At 47.1% G+C, this 17,161-nt stretch overlaps 1 protein-coding gene across 1 annotated transcript in view; it reads right to left on the bottom strand.

Moving 5' to 3' along the window:
• Positions 1–17,161, bottom strand: part of drp2 (dystrophin related protein 2) — a 270,718-nt gene that overhangs the window by 175,310 nt on the left and 78,247 nt on the right. Inside the window, exon 3 of the mRNA XM_046296549.1 lies at positions 6,731–6,908. Coding sequence (XP_046152505.1) covers positions 6,731–6,777 — 47 coding nt within the window. The 5' untranslated portion in view covers positions 6,778–6,908. The remainder of the gene's footprint in view (positions 1–6,730; positions 6,909–17,161) is intronic.

Below are 17,161 nucleotides of genomic sequence, written 5' to 3'. Positions count from 1 at the left end.
TGGATTCATGAACCGTGACACAAATAGGTCCACAGACGATGCAGTCTCAACCACACTTCACACTGCCCTAACCCACCTGGGCAAGAGGAATACCTATGTGAGAATGCTGTTCATCGACTACAGCTCGGCATTCAACACCATAGTACCCTCCAAGCTCGTCATCAAGCTCGAGACCCTGGGTCTCGACCCCGCCCTGTGCAATTGGGTACTGTACTACCTGACTGGCCGCCCTCAGGTGGTGAGGGTAGGCAACAACATCTCCTCCCCGCTGATCCTCAACACGGGGGCCCCACAAGGGTGCGTTCTGAGCCCTCTCCTGTACTCCCTGTTCACCCACGACTGCGTGGCCACGCACGCCTCCAACTCAATCATCAAGTTTGCGGACGACACAACAGTGGTAGGCTTGATTACCAACAATGACGAGACGGCCTACAGGGAGGAGGTGAGGGCCCTCGGAGTGTGGTGTCAGGAAAATAACCTCACACTAAACGTCAACAAAACTAAGGAGATGATTGTGGACTTCAGGAAACAGCAGAGGGAACACCCCCCTATCCATATCGATGGAACAGTAGTGGAGAGGGTAGCAAGTTTTAAGTTCCTCGGCATACACATCACAGACAAACTGAATTGGTCCACTCACACTGACAGCGTCGTGAAGAAGGTGCAGCAGCGCCTCTTCAACCTCAGGAGGCTGAAGAAATTCGGCTTGTCACCAAAAGCACTCACAAAATTCTACAGATGCACAATCGAGAGCATCCTGGCGGGCTGTATCACCGCCTGGTACGGCAACTGCTCCGCCCTCAACCGTAAGGCTCTCCAGAGGGTAGTGAGGTCTGCACAACGCATCACCGGGGGCAAACTACCTGCCCTCCAGGACACCTACACCACCCGATGTCACAGGAAGGCCATAAAGATCATCAAGGACAACAACCACCCGAGCCACTGCCTGTTCACCCCACTATCATCCAGAAGGCGAGGTCAGTACAGGTGCATCAAAGCAGGGACCGAGAGACTGAAAAACAGCTTCTATCTCAAGGCCATCAGACTGTTAAACAGCCACCACTAACATTGAGTGGCTGCTGCCAACACACTGTCATTGACACTGACCCAACTCCAGCCACTTTAATAATGGGAATTGATGGGAAATTATGTAAATATATCACTAGCCACTTTAAACAATGCTACCTTATATAATGTTACTTACCCTACATTATTCATCTCATATGCATACGTATATACTGTACTCTACATCATCGACTGCATCCTTATGTAATACATGTATCACTAGCCACTTTAACTATGCCACTTTGTTTACTTTGTCTACATACTCATCTCATATGTATATACTGTACTCGATACCATCTACTGTATGCTGCTCTGTACCATCACTCATTCATATATCCTTATGTACATATTCTTTATCCCCTTACACTGTGTATAAGACAGTAGTTTTGGAATTGTTAGTTAGATTACTTGTTGGTTATCACTGCATTGTCGGAACTAGAAGCACAAGCATTTCGCTACACTCGCATTAACATCTGCTAACCATGTGTATGTGACAAATAAAATTTGATTGGATTTGATTTGATAATATGAAATAATGAATGGCTCCCTAATTCCCTGTTGAGTGTTCCACCCCGCTACGAGCCTGCATGGTACCATTCCCAAAAGATGCTGGAGCTGTGTCCCCTCTGTTTCTCTTAAACTTCATCTCCCGTCCCCTCCGCTGCCCGTATGAAGCCAATGATCCCAAGCTGGAACAGGAATTATGTACAGTTACACACTCTAGTTTGCCCCGAGTAGAACGAGACAGGCGAATCGACTAACATGGTTAAGCGAGGCAACTCATTAGGGAACCAATAAGAACATTTAAACACAACCCCCTGAGGCTACCAAAACCTAATTCTAACACTAAAGAAACTATATTTACTGACAATGACATCCCACCCACACCAACTGAGTAGATGATTGATGTCTGAATGATCCAATAATATTTAAGTTCTTCCCACCTCTACTATCCCATTGGCCCGAGGGCTATTTTCACACTTGACCCTTAACTAATGTTGGATAGAAGGTCTATTCAGGAATCATTATCATGTAATTGGAGCGCAACAGAGCCTGTAGAGGCTAGGCCTAGTCAGGAGATACTGCAGGGAAGAGCTGGTGGAGGATAAAGTGGGGCACAACACTGTAGTTAACACTGACTGACTATAGGGGGTATTGCCAGGATATGAGAGAGGAGGGGGTGGGACATACAGAGAGGGGGGGAGAGAACTACAGAGAGAGAGAGAGAGAGAGAGAACTAGAGAGAGAACTAGAGAGAGAAAGAGAGAGAGAACTACAGAGAGAGAAAACTACAGAGAGAGAGAGAGAACTAGAGAGAGAAAGAGAGAGAGAGAGAACTAGAGAGAGAAAGAGAGAGAGAACTACAGAGAGAGAGAGATAGTGAGAGAGAGAGAGAGAACTAGAGAGAGAAAGAGAGAGAGAGAGAGAGAGAGAGAGAGAGAGAGAGAGAGAGAGAGAGAGAGAGAGAGAGCGAGAGAGAGAGAGAGCGAGAGAGCGAGAGAGAGAGAGAGAGAGAGAGTGAGAGAGCGAGAGAGAGAGAGAGAGAGAGAGAGAGAGAGAGAGAGAGAGAGAGAGAGAGAGAGATGATGGAAAGGGACAAGAGTGAAAAAAACTACTGAGAGCCCTGCTATAACCCAGCCAGAACCCTGCTATAACCCAGCCAGAACCCTGCTATAACCCAGTAAGAGGCCTGCTCTAACCCAGCCAGAACCCTGCTATAACCCAGTCAGAACCCTGCTATAACCCAGCCAGAACCCTGCTATAACCCAGCCAGAACCCTGCTATAACCCAGCTTAGAACCCTGCTAGAACCCAGCCAGAACCCTGATATATACCAGACAGAACCCTGCTATAATCCAGACAGAACCCTGCTATAACCCAGCTAGAACCCTGCTATAACCCAGACAGAGTCCTGCTAAAACCCAGCCAGAACCCTGCTATAACCCAGCCAGAAACCTGCTCTAACCCAGACAGAGTCCTGCTAAAACCCAGCCAGAACCCTGCTATAACCCAGCCAGAGGCCTGCTCTAACCCAGCCAGAGGCCTGCTATATCCCAGACAGAACCCTGCTATAAACCAGCAAGAACCCTGCTATAAGCCCAACATATCCATACTATAACCCAGACAGAGACCTGCTATAACCCCGACATAGCCATACTATAACCCAGGCAGAGACCTGCTATAACCCCGACATAGCCATAATATAACCCAACCAGAACCCTGCTATAACCCCAACATAGCCATACTATAACCCAGCCAGAGGCCTGCTATAACCCAGTCAGAGGCCTGCTATAACCCAGACAGAGCCCTGCTATAACGCAGACAGAGTCCTGCTATAACCCAGCCAGAACCCTGCTATAACCCAGCCAGAACCCTGCTATAAACCAGCCAGAAACCAGCTATAACCCAGGCAGAGACCTGCTATAACCCAGGCAGAGGCCTGCTATAACCCAGACAGAACCCTGCTATATCCCAGCCACAACCCTGCTATAACCCAGTCAGAGGCCTGCTATAACCCAGCCAGAACCCTGCTATAACCCAGACAGAACCCTGCTATAACCCAGGCAGAGGCCTGCTATAACCCAGCCAGAGGCCTGCTATAACCCAGCCAGAACCCTGCTATAACCCAGACAGAACTCTGCTATAAACCAGACAGAACCCTGCTATAACCCAGACAGAACCCTGCTATAACCCAGCCAGAACTCTGCTATAAACCAGACAGAACCCTGCTATAACCCAGACAGAACCCTGCTATAACCCAGACAGAGACCTGCTATAACCCAGACAGAGCCCTGCTATAACCCAGTCAGAGGCCTGCTATATCCCAGACAGAACCCTGCTATAACCCAGACAGAGACCTGCTATAACCCAGGCAGAGACCTGCTATAACCCAGGCAGAGGCCTGCTATAACCCAGACAGAACCCTGCTATATCCCAGCCACAACCCCGCTATAACCCAGTCAGAGGCCTGCTATAACCCAGCCAGAACCCTGCTATAACCCAGACAGAACCCTGCTATAACCCAGGCAGAGGCCTGCTATAACCCAGCCAGAACCCTGCTATAACCCAGACAGAAACCTGCTATAACCCAGACAGAACTCTGCTATAAACCAGACAGAACCCTGCTATAACCCAGACAGAACCCTGCTATAACCCAGCCAGAACTCTGCTATAAACCAGACAGAACCCTGCTATAACCCAGACAGAACCCTGCTATAACCCAGACAGAGACCTGCTATAACCCAGACAGAGACCTGCTATAACCCAGGCAGAGACCTGCTATAACCCAGGCAGAGGCCTGCTATAACCCAGACAGAACCCTGCTATAACCCAGCCAGAACCCTGCTATAACCCAGTCAGAGGCCTGCTATAACCCAGCCAGAGGCCTGCTATAACCCAGCCAGAGGCCTGCTATAACCCAGACAGAGGCCTGCTATATCCCAGACAGAACCCTGCTATATCCCAGACAGAACCCTGCTATAACCCAGACAGAGACCTGCTATAACCCAGACAGAACAGAGAATACAGAGACTTGCTCAGAGGGTCTGGCCCTCAGACACAGTGGATCAGAGAACATAAGGGTGGCACTCTGAAATCATCCCAGCCATGCCATGTCTCCCTCCCTCCATGGGCACATACTGTACATTCCCAGCGTGCCAGTCTGCCACCCACGTCACCCCCAGAGGGAATTCTCCACAGGCCACAGTACGTCAGTGTTACACACACCACCAGAACAATAGCCCACTGTTGCAAGGGCATAACAAAGATAACCTCTAGAAACTTTTGTATCATGATGATGAAGAGGATGATCAGTAAGGTGGGCCTAACTGAAAGGCTTGGGACCATTCGGCCATCAATTCAGTTAGTCATTCGAATTGCATTGCTCACACACATTAACACGGTCTCGTTCAAACGAGTAGCACTTTCCTCAAGCTCTAGGCACGTTCCGTTATACGAAGGGTCCATGTGTTGCATCCACCTGCAATAGCAGCTCATCTGATGTATACCCGTTTTATCACCACGCCCGAGGAAATCAGGTGTGTTCCCATTCACATCCGTAATCATCTAGAGTTCATTATGACAGCCATGTCTACAGAATAGCTATCATATGGAGCTGTGGCGTCATTGATTGGAGTGTTAATCATAACGAAGCTCAAGCAACCAACCACTGCCTCAGCAACTGTATCATAAACACAACGTCAATTACAGACTGTAGTCGGTCTAGTCCTTCGACTTTTTTTGTTGTCGTAGAGAATATAATTACCTCGACTGGTGTGACTCACTGAGAGAAGAAGTTCTTAATGTTCTTCATGTCAACCTTCAGAATCTGTGAATTACCAAGCTTGTCAACGTGTTTCAACGCACTGAGCATTCAAACGTAGGTTAGTAATAATCATTCAGCGTTATGCCTTACAGATACTCTCAATGTACAGTGCCTACACACACACAATGAATGCTGATTGCCACAAAGACGCTACTGTCGTCTACACAGTACCATGGTTGCAGTGTGGTTTCTATGGTGACAGGCAGAAGCAGGAGAAGCAGGAGAGGCCTTGGCCAGTTAGTCATCGGGAGGACTTTAACTCCATAATTTCTCCTCCTCCTCTTTCTATATCTGCCATTGGAACAGAGGCTCCAACACCACATATCCATCAAACCCTGACAAGCCATTATAAAAACCAACCTCCACTTGTCCAGGAGTTGGCACTCAGTCCTGTACACATCTCTCGGGGACATCTCTTGGCTTTCACGCTCCACTCGCTCTCCACTCATGACTGTTGTTGTAGCGATCTGTCTCTCTCTCGCTGTGGGCCAAATGATGTCAGAAGGGGTTGAGTGTGTGTGTGTGTGTGTGTGTGTGTGTGTGCGTGCGTGCGTGTGTGTGTTGGTGGGTTCGCCTGGGTGTGTGTGTCTGTGCAAGCGTATGTGTGTGCTACCACTGCAGGACATCCATAGAGATCTCATTACAATACGCTGCAGGGAGAACTGTCTTAACCAATATCCCCACTAATATATTCCTTCCTATGTCCCCTCTGGATGAATTGGGATGTTCGGGGTCAAACTAGTAATTAAGGGATGCCAGCTGAATTGAAGACATACCAATGATATGCCAGGCAGGGGCGCCTCCCAATTAAGCATCAAAGCAGTACTACAATTGTTCCTAATTGTTTTGCCTATACAGACCTCTCAAGTATAAGGTGGGGGGGGGGATCAGTATTAACCCACATATTATCCATAATGGCTAGGCCCACTCCGAGTTGGAAGAGAATATTTCATTTCGTGACAGCACATTATAGAGACAATGGTTTTTTAATTGTGGGAACAGCAGTGAACAAATTGGATTAACAGGTTTGCAACGCAAGTACAGCGAGGTTATTAGAAATATCAACACCTCAAAAACATTGACACATGAAGGACTCACTGGAAGACGCATGTTTGCACAGCATGTTGTGAGAGCAACATTGTTGATTCTCTCCCATTGCCTAAAGTAAATGGCATTTGATTTGCATTGAAACCCAATGTAAAACGCATCCCACACCCATTGAAAACACAATGTAAAACACATTCTTCACCCATTCAAACCAGGTGCACAACACACTCCCATTGAAACCCAATGTAAAACAGAATCCTAACCCCATTGAACCCCATTGTAAGCAGCCTCTTACCGGATGTTGAGGGACTTGCGTTTGATCTCGTTCCAGCAGAGGTTCATGTCTCCAGACGCGTGGTGCCCTCCCAGCCTGCTACACTCCGTCCCCACCACTCCGTCCTCCTGCCCTTCAGGATCCACCGTGGACTGGCAGGGCACACAGTGGCATCCCGGCCACCCAGGCCGTCCCGCTGCTACACACACACACGCAACACAGAATACACCCACATTAGCACACGAGCCCATATCATTGTAACTCATGAATAGGGCACTGCGTTTTACCCGAACATTGTAACCAGGATCACCAGGATAAAGTCAAAGCCCTACTCTTATACATGTCTACACTTGGATGTGTTGGCAAATACACGTGCATACAGCCAGACCTGAGACGCATGAAAGATTTAGAACAACCATTCCATTCGTTACATTATTCCATTGCATTAAGCAACAGCAGCACAGCCGGAAACCTTTCTCTCAGACTGGAGAGGCTCTGAGAGGAACCAGGCCCTGCTGGAAGTGGAAGGCATCAGGGATTCGGCTCACACTACACCCACTCACACGCAGACATGCACACGCACACAAACAGACACACACACACACACACACACACACACACACACACACACACACACACACACACACACACACACACACACACACACACACACACACACACACACACACACACACACACACACACACACACACACACACACACACACACACACACACACACACACACACACACACACACACAGCTATCTCTCTAGCTCTATAGACTGCTGCAACCGGGATGCTTTGCCAAAAACTACTTTCGCCTGAAATGTGTCATGGGAGAACTTTGGTTGCAGTGTCAACATTTGAAGCGAAATACATTCCCTCCTGAGAGACAGGGGGAGAGAGAAAGAAAGAGAGAGAGAGAGGGAGAGAGAGAGAGAGAGAGAGAGCATTAGACTCGCAGGAGGCTCATCACCTATCCACAGGCATACAGTATATCGCTCCTCTCTCCCTCTCTCTGTCTCTCCTCTCTCTCCCGTTCTGTCTGCCTCTCATTGTTGAGACATCCCTCTGTTTGTTCAAGGGTAATTTGTCCATCTTGTATTAATCACCATCTCGCTCTCTCTCCTCCTCTTCCTCTGTATAATCCACTGATGGGATGATTAATCCTCTCTCTCTCTCTCTTCATGGTTCATCAGACATGTGGATAGGAGTTCAGACACTGTTAATACCTAGAAAACACACAGGCTCACTGGAACTCCAGCGATTGAACCATATTAAAACAACCAGCAGCGTGAGCAGCCAACAGGACCTTTTCCCCGGCTTAGCCTAATATTGCTGAGCAATTATGACTATACACAGACGGACCATAATAACACACCACATGGCAATACAGAGTGATATGGAGCGGGATGACCATGTTTTGTTTGTTTACTTGATGGCAAATTGAGCTGAATCAACAGAAAGCTCATCAACAACAGCAGTGGCGGATGAATTGCGCCCCTGGCTATGGCTTTACAGGAAGGCATTCTTCCAGCCAATGTGAAGCCGGAGCCTTGTGTTAGTCATGCCGGAACACTGGGCTGGCCTGGGCTCTCCGTCTTCCTCTCCTTTCTCAGTGTCCAGACCGGTGGCCAAAGGACGGACACGGAGACAGGCACTGGCATGGTCACTGACAAATGCGTCAGGCAGGAGCACCAGCACCAGACCAACATACCCATGCATGCACTCACAACACACACATACACACACACACACACACAACTAACACACACTAACTCACTTGATTTGATTTGACACACAAACCACTGAAAATCATGGACAAAATTTCTCCCTTTCGTACACACAGACTCACACACACATACACACACACTTTATATTCCCCAAAACAATTACATACCATAAATTCAGTAAGGTATTTGACATGAACTCACGGACACATGGGTATGATTTTCTGTACGCTTCAAAACACAGGTATATCTCTCGACATATACTATTGGCTGTCTTGACTCAGTGTTGTATCTGATGATCGCCGAAGCACTCTTCTGTTTTCCCAAGAGGGCTGAGCCTGTGTGGGGAGCACTGAGGTTTACCAGTAAGCCCTTCACTTCATGCTGCAGCACTAGGCTGTATTCATTTTGTTGCTTTGGCAAGGATTCTCACCTAGACTGTGTTGAATAAAGAACGTTTCACACCGATTCCTAACATCACCACAATTTCAAAACCTAGCTCACCAATATACTTGCCAACATATTTGCATCCATTGACCATGTTTTTCCAAAATGTACTCAAACGTTTCTGCATATTTTCCCAAGATGAGAAATAAACCAGATCAAATGCTGCATTCCAAGATGATACACAGTTTTTCCTCATCTCCCAGACAGAAGACAACTAACTGTTCCAACGACGCAGATGAAACTGCCAGCTGATCAAAGGACTGACAGTAGCTCTAACTCTTGTCTACACACGTACGTACAACACCTTGATAATAAACTCCAGGTAAGAACACCACCACTTCTCTCAGATCTGTTTTTCTGAGAAGCAGCAGTGCAATATCTCCAGATGCTTAGCGCTGCAACAGTGATCCTCTCCCATCGCGATAATACTATCACTATTATAACATTGTATTTCTTGTTACACTGTTTATACACACCGCCTGTATTTATATACTGGGTTCTTGACATGTTTCACTGTAATATATCTACTTCTGTACATATCATTCTTTAATATATATTTTTGATGTACAGTATATACGTATAGACTGCTTTTGGATGACTGATACAGGTGTTATTTGGGTTGAGGATTCGTTCTGGTCTTTTTCTATTCATGGTGTCATATCATCATTTTAATGGTGAAAGGGGAAATGAAGTCATTATGTTGTCTGCTATCGATAACATTACACAGCTTCCTCATGCAGCGAAGCTATGGTCATCAAGTTACCTGCGCTTGTGTATTCCCAGTAGCACTGGATGCGCTGATAACTCCTTTATTGAGGGAATAATGTACCTACTACGACTGTGGTATTTGTAAGTTGCTCTGGATAAGAGCATCAGCTAAATTACTCAAATGCAAAATCACGTTGAGCCCAAGTGTACATATTTTGGAAATATAAGCCTACGCACGCAGTGCTGTAGAGCAGGAGCAAGGAAAAGGCTGTCTCCAGCTGTTGGGGGTTTCATTTGGGAGTCCAATATCCAGGGGCATTCTCAATGCTCTGACATCAAAAGATGCTCCAGGGAATGCTGCTTTGCATTCGTCTTCCTGGCAGTATAGTAGTTAGGTCATTTCCTGCAAGTCGACCCGGGAAAGAAACACACTGGGAGATTTTTTGTTGTTGGTGCATTTGGGAACAGAGTGGAAAAAGTCAAGAGGAAAGGATTCTAAACACATGCTGCTCTGCTGTGCACACCCACAAACACCCACTCATTGAAGTGGCTTAGCATTACGGTTCTTGTGGTCCTTCGTAGCTCAGTTGGTAGAGCCTGGCACTTGTAAATCCAGGGTAGTGGCTTTGATTCCTGGGAACACCAATGTGTAAAATGTATACACGCCTGAATGTAAGTCGATTTAGATGAAAGCATCTGTTCAATTTGCACTGGACTATTGAGCTAGTAACACAAGCATTTCGCTGCACCCACAAATTTGATTCAATTTCAAGTGGGATTCCACACTATTCTCAAAGTGACATTTGTCCTGTCTATGGCCTGCAGAAAATGGAGGGAATGCAGTAATGGCTTTGGTGAGGAGGGTGTGAGGAGGGTGCGGTGTGAGGAGGGTGCGGTGTGAGGAGGGTGCGGTGTGAGGAGGGTGCGGTGTGAGGAGGGTGCGGTGTGAGGAGGGGGCGATGTGAGGAGGGTGCGGTGTGAGGAGGGGGCGATGTGAGGAGGGTGCGGTGTGAGGAGGGGGCGATGTGAGGAGGGTGCGGTGTGAGGAGGGTGCGGTGTGAGGAGGGGGCGGTGTGTGAGGAGGGTGCGGTGGGGACACAGAGAGACAGAGGCTCCCTCTCCGGTCAATGAACTTATTGTTGCTGCACATTCCTCATCCCACCAACCTGGTCCTCATAGTGCCCTCCAAGCTCGTCATCAAGCTCGAGACCCTGGGTCTCGTCCCCGCCCTGTGCAACTGGGTACTGGACTTCCTGACGGGCCGCCCCCAGGTGGTGAGGGTAGGCAACAACATTTCCACCCCGCTGATCCTCAACACTGGGACCCCACAAGATTGCGTTCTGAGCCCTCTCCTGTACTCCCTGTTCACCCACGACTTCGTGGCCACGCACGCCTCCAACTCAATTATCAAGTTTGCGGATGACACAACAGTGGTAGCCTTGATTACCAACAACGACGAGACGGCCTACAGGGAGGAGGTGAGGGCCCTCGGAGTGTGGTGTCAGGAAAATAACCACACACTCAACGTCAACAAAACTAAGGAGATGATTGTGGACTTCAGGAAACAGCAGAGGGAACACCCCCCTATCCACATTGATGGGACAGTAGTGGAGAGGGTAGTAAGTTTTAAGTTCCTCGGCGTACACATCACAGACAAACTGAATTGGTCCACCCACACAGACAGCATCGTGAAGAAGGCGCAGCAGCGCCTCTTCAACCTCAGGAGGCTGAAGAAATTCAGCTTGTCACCAAAAGCACTCACAAACTTCTACAGATGCACAATCGAGAGCATCCTGTCGGGCTGTATCACCGCCTGGTACGGCAACTGCTCCGCCCACAACCGTAAGGCTCTCCAGAGGGTAGTGAGGTCTGCACAACGCATCACCGGGGGCAAACTACCTGCCCTCCAGGACACCTACACCACCCGATGTCACAGGAAGGCCATAAAGATCATCAAGGACAACAACCACCCGAGCCACTGCCTGTTCACCCCACTATCATCCAGAAGGCGAGGTCAGTACGGTGCATCAAAGCAGGGACCGAGAGACTGAAAAACAGCTTCTATCTCAAGGCCATCAGACTGTTAAACAGCCACCACTAACATTGAGTGGCTGCTGCCAACACACTGACTCAACTCCAGCCACTTTAATAGTGGGAATTGATGGGAAATGATGTAAAATATATCACTAGCCCCTTTAAACAATTCTACCTAATATAATGTATACATACCCTACATTATTCATCTCATATGTATATGTATATACTGTACTCTACATCATCTACTGCATCTTTATGTAATATATGTATCACTAGCCACTTTAACTATGCCACTTTGTTTACATACTCATCTCATATGTATATACTGCACTCAATACCATCTACTGTATCTTGCCTATGCCGCTCTGTACCATCACTCATTCATATATCTTTATGTACATATTCTTATCCCCTTACACTTGTGTCTATAAGGTAGTAGTTTTGGAATTGTTAGCTAGATTACTTGTTGGTTATTACTGCATTGTCGGAACTAGAAGCACAAGCATTTTGCTACACTCGCATTAACATCTGCTAACCATGTGTATGTGACAACTAAAATTGGATTTGATTTGATTTACTCTTACAAACTAGGCCCAGGAAAAGGCCACCTGCCCAGTGTCTTCAGTCACCCACCTTCAGTGACGTACAGGCTACAGTTTGTGTGGTGGTCTATCGAAAGCATTTTGGAATTTCCCTTATGGTCCCTCAAGATGAACGGGGAAGGGAGCCTTGTGACCTCTCTGCCGAAACAAACGCACTCGTCTTTGGAGAAGGAACAACGTGCTGGAGCTCTCACATGGGTTAAACTGCATCGCTGCTTGGGATTAGGTATGTACTCTCCTCCTTTCCTCTCCTTCCAGACCAGAGAAAGTTACTGGCAAAAGCTCTATCTGAAGACTAATGCCATAGTCCAGTCTTAAACCAGTGATGGGTCGTGATCCCCCATCTAGGAATCACTGTAATGAAGTGACCACCATACAACGGTACACACAGTGACACCCAGAATAGATCTGCCACGCAGCACAGGCAGTATCCACCGGGACACGACTCTGTGGCTGCAAATTATGTTATGCCACAGCCTTATAACACAACTTTGGCTAGAACAACTAAATGCCAGGCCAATACAGACTTAGATAGAGAATGGGCATCCAGTTTGTGTGGGGGGGGTCCAGTTTGTGTGTGTGTGTGTGTGTGTGTGTGTGTGTGTGTGTGTGTGTGTGTGTGTGTGTGTGTGTGTGTGTGTGTGTGTGTGTGTGTGTGTGTGTGTGTGTGTGTGTGTGTGTGTGTGTGTGTGTGTGTGTGTGTGTGTGTGTGTGTGTGTGTGTGTGTGTGTGTGTGTGTGTGTGTGTGTGTGTGTGTGTGCTTTCGTGCATGTGTGTGTGTGTCACATGTCTAGCTATTCACAGAGAACTGAGTTGGAGCCTCCTCCTGTAGCAGCTGCCTGATGGGGGTTAGTGGTGCCTCTATCTCCATGCTCCACTGCCCCATATCCCATATTCCCCCAATGGCCACCGGTTTGAGCTGACCGAGCCGCCAGGAAAAACACAGCAGCACTAGAGGTAGCTCACGCTCACGCAGAACAGAGGAAAGACAGAGCATAGGAGAAAGAGAGTGTGAGAGAGGGGAGAGAAAGAGAAGAGAGAGAAATAGGAGAGAGATGAGAGTCAAGCCCCCCCCCCTCCCCCATCTCACTGCTGCAACTATCACACATTACTGGAGTGAGTGAAGGAGCTCCCGTGACAGGCTCGCAAAGGCTGACACAACACACACACGAATGCACACACGCACGCCCACTGCATGTCCATGTGCACACACACACACACACAGTAGGGGCCACAAACTAGCTCTCACAGTCTCACGTCAGAATGAAACGTTCATCCATGTTTCTCAAAAGTCCAATTTTGAAGTTGTTCCAAACATCAGATTTTGAAGTGTTAAAGGTTACGTTAACTATGAATTGTTAAGGTTAGGGTTAAGTTTAGGCATTAACTCTGAATTAATAAGGTTAGGGTTAAGTATAGGCGTTAACTCAGAATATTTAAGGTAAGGGTTAATGTTTGGGATAGGCTTAAAACTAAATGATTAAAAAACGACTTTCTATCACTGGATTCAAACTTGCAACCTTATGATCCAGAGGCAGATGCTTACACCCATCCACCATGCCCTAATGAAACCGAAACCTACTTGAAGGTAACAGCGCTTAGTGTTGCCCCTAGTGTCTGCTTTCCACGTCATCTCCCGACCTCCTCAGACATGGATGGACGTCAAATACTGACTTGTATCACGGGTGACCTGGCTGGGGCAACAACCTGTCAAAATTGAGATATTCCCCCTGAAAGTGGCAGCAGCCCTCCCAGCTCTGATTGGTCCTTCTCTCCAGAGCAACACAGATGTGATTTGTGATGTGGACCACCGATAAAAGCAGACGGGAGAGAGGAAGCGTTTAAATTCACTGACCCCCCCCCCCCTCCTTCCCGGCCTCCCCCTCTTCCACTGGATGATTTTGACCTTCAGTCTCACATCATTATCCTTCCAACACTATTATACTTTCAATGACAAACAGCCTTTTGTAACTTTCCCCGTTGCTCAAACATACCACGCAACATACTAGTTTATGGGTGCTCTGCCCTTGCTGCGTTGGTTTCTGAAGAGCTCAGCGTTTTGTAATTAGACCCTCATTAGCATGAGCAGTCATTATCCCATGTAGAAGGCTATCTGACTGCCGGGCGGCACAGGAGCAGATACAGTATGTTATTGGAGCCCTGCGCTCTTCTCCATGCGCCGTTCACATCAGGTGAACAATTGCCCATGTTTTATTCATGCGTCTGTGAGCTAAGCTCCGTGAAGAGCTTGAGGGGCAACAGTCAAACTTCCACTGACTACATGATGACTGTGTGTGTGTGTGTGTGTGTGTGTGTGTGTGTGTGTGTGTGTGTGTGTGTGTGTGTGTGTGTGTGTGTGTGTGTGTGTGTGTGTGTGTGTGTGTGTGTGTGTGTGTGTGTGTGTGTGTGTGTGTGTGTGTGTGTGTGTGTGTGTGTGTGTGTGTGTGTGTGTGTGTGCCCTTTGCCTGGCCCCTGCCCTCTCCCCACAGGTGCTGACTTCAGAGGTGACATACCATAAAACTTCAATTAAATGCTGTGCCTCAAATAGCTGCCAGTAGCTTTTAATAGCCAGGCAACGGCACACATTTCAACAAATAAATGCCTGTTTCAAACGCTGGGTCTAAATGAATTGTTTACGAGGTCACCATGAATTACCTTAAATTGTTTACAAGGTTTAATGTTTGATTTGATGCATTAAATAATTCAGTAATGACTAAAAAATATTACGGCAATCAGACGTTTAAATCGCCAGGAAGAAACTGCTAGCCATAGAGAGCAATAGTAGTGTCGTCTTTTTGTAGACACTAACTCCGCCTGGGTTCGTTGGACAAAGCCTATGGAGAATGAAGGCCAAAAATAAGGCCTGTGGTAAACACAGGCTTAGAAGATCTTATACGTTTTGTTCTGAGATCATCTTAATCAGTTAATGTCACTTTTTATGAATTTTAAAGCATTTATGTAATCGGGAAAAGCACATAAAGGCTTCATAAAGTTCATGTTAACTGATATTATCTCATAGAACAAAAGGTATAAAGATCTCCTAAGCTTGTGTTTACCTCAGACCTTATTTTCGGCGCTTATTCCAAAACGCTATTCTTTCCCGTTTCATTTCCCCCATAGGAATGGCTGAATGAAGGTTACGTATGGTGCATTCGGAAAGTATTCAGACCCCTTCCCTTTTTCCAAATTTTGTAATGCTAAAATGGATTTAAAAAATGTTTTCCCTCATAAATCTACACACAATACTCCATAATGACAAAACGAAAAATAAAAAAAAACAGAAATACCTTATTTACATAAGTATTCAGACCCTTTGCTATAATACTCTAAATTGAGTTCAGGTGTCTCCTGTTTCCATTCATCATCCTTGGGATGTTTCTTGATTGGACTCCATCTGTGGTAAATTAAATTGATTGGACAAGATACACACCCGTGTATATAAGGTAACACAGTTGACAGTGCATGTCAGAGCAAAAGCCAAGCCATGAGGTCGAAGGAATTACACCGAGACAGGATTGTGTCGAGGCGCAGATCTGCGGAAGGGTACCAAAACATTTCTGCAGCATTGAAGGTCCCAAAGAACACAGTGGCCTCCATCATTCTTATGCTGTTATGCTGTAGTAAGTGTCTACAATCCAATGTGAGAGTCTCTGTTTCGATAGGCTCTTCCCCAGAACTCTCTGACCACAACACACAATGAGCTGATCCGACTAATGTATTGTCTTAGTCCGTGTAATGTAAGTGTCGAGTGTAACCAGGCACAGCACACTTGGGGGAAAAAAAGCCCACTTGCAGCCATGAGAGGTGCGTATGCAGACAAAGATAAGGGCCGGTTCACGTGTGTCAGACAGTACCTTCGGCAAGAAAGAGGAGTTAGGCCGGAGGATAACACTCCCCTTGTCTGCACCCATTCGGAAAACATTCAGCGCTCACTGAAAGAACATGAAGTTCACTAACCTTCTGAGTGGAAGTAACAGCCAACAGGAATGCCACCTTCTGTTATGCTGGTGAATGAGGACCCAAAAGCGACTTAACAGAAACAGAGTCTTTATTCCAGTCTTAAACAAAAACGATAATCCTGGATATTATCTTAGGTAAATACAAAACAGGAAAACTGAAATCCTCTCGTCAGTAGAGAGGAACGACTGGAGACGCGACCACAGACTGCAGGTCGCTTCGGGAAGACACAGGCCGTAGCTGACATAGACACCTGCTCACACGCAGCATCTGAAGAAGGCAAAAACACGACAGGGCGGAACAAGGACACAGAACAGCAAACATCAAACAAGGATCCGACAAGGACAGAAGCGGAAAACAGAGGGAGAAATAGGGACTCTAATCAGAGGGCAAAATAGGGGACAGGTGTGAAAGAGTAAATGAGGTAGTTAGGAGAATGAGGAACAGCTGGGAGCAGGAACGGAACGATAGAGAGAGAGCGAGAGAGGGAGGGGGAGAGAGAGGGATAGAAAGAGGGAAAGAACCTAATAAGACCAGCAGAGGAAAACAAATAGAAGGGAAGCACAGGGAAAAGACATGATAATCAATGACAAAACATGACACCTTCATGGATAGGTGCTTCAAAGACGTTAACCCCAGGGGCTCGAAGGGTAGCCTAGCAAGTGCTGACAGCAACACATCAAGGTCCGAACTGGCCTTTGCTGGACGCAGACATCTAACTCCCTTCATAAACTTGGAGAGCAATGGGTCCCTCCGGGACATCATCATGGCATGCCAAAATGGTGGTCAAATGCACTCAAAGCAGATGCCGTTCTGCCCGCATTAAGCAGTGATTGTAAAAAGTGTAAAACCATTTGTACATCACACGACTCAGGGGCAACATTCTTACCCTCACATCATTAGGGCTCCCGAGTAGCACAGCGGTCTAAGGCACTGTATCTTGGTGCAAGAGGCATCACTACAGTCCCT

The sequence above is a fragment of the Oncorhynchus gorbuscha genome, linkage group LG13 (assembly GCF_021184085.1).
Source record: "Oncorhynchus gorbuscha isolate QuinsamMale2020 ecotype Even-year linkage group LG13, OgorEven_v1.0, whole genome shotgun sequence".
NCBI classification, from domain to species: Eukaryota; Metazoa; Chordata; class Actinopteri; order Salmoniformes; family Salmonidae; genus Oncorhynchus; species Oncorhynchus gorbuscha.
Note: the sequence above shows the minus strand (reverse complement) of the source record. Positions and strands in the feature narration are given on the sequence as shown.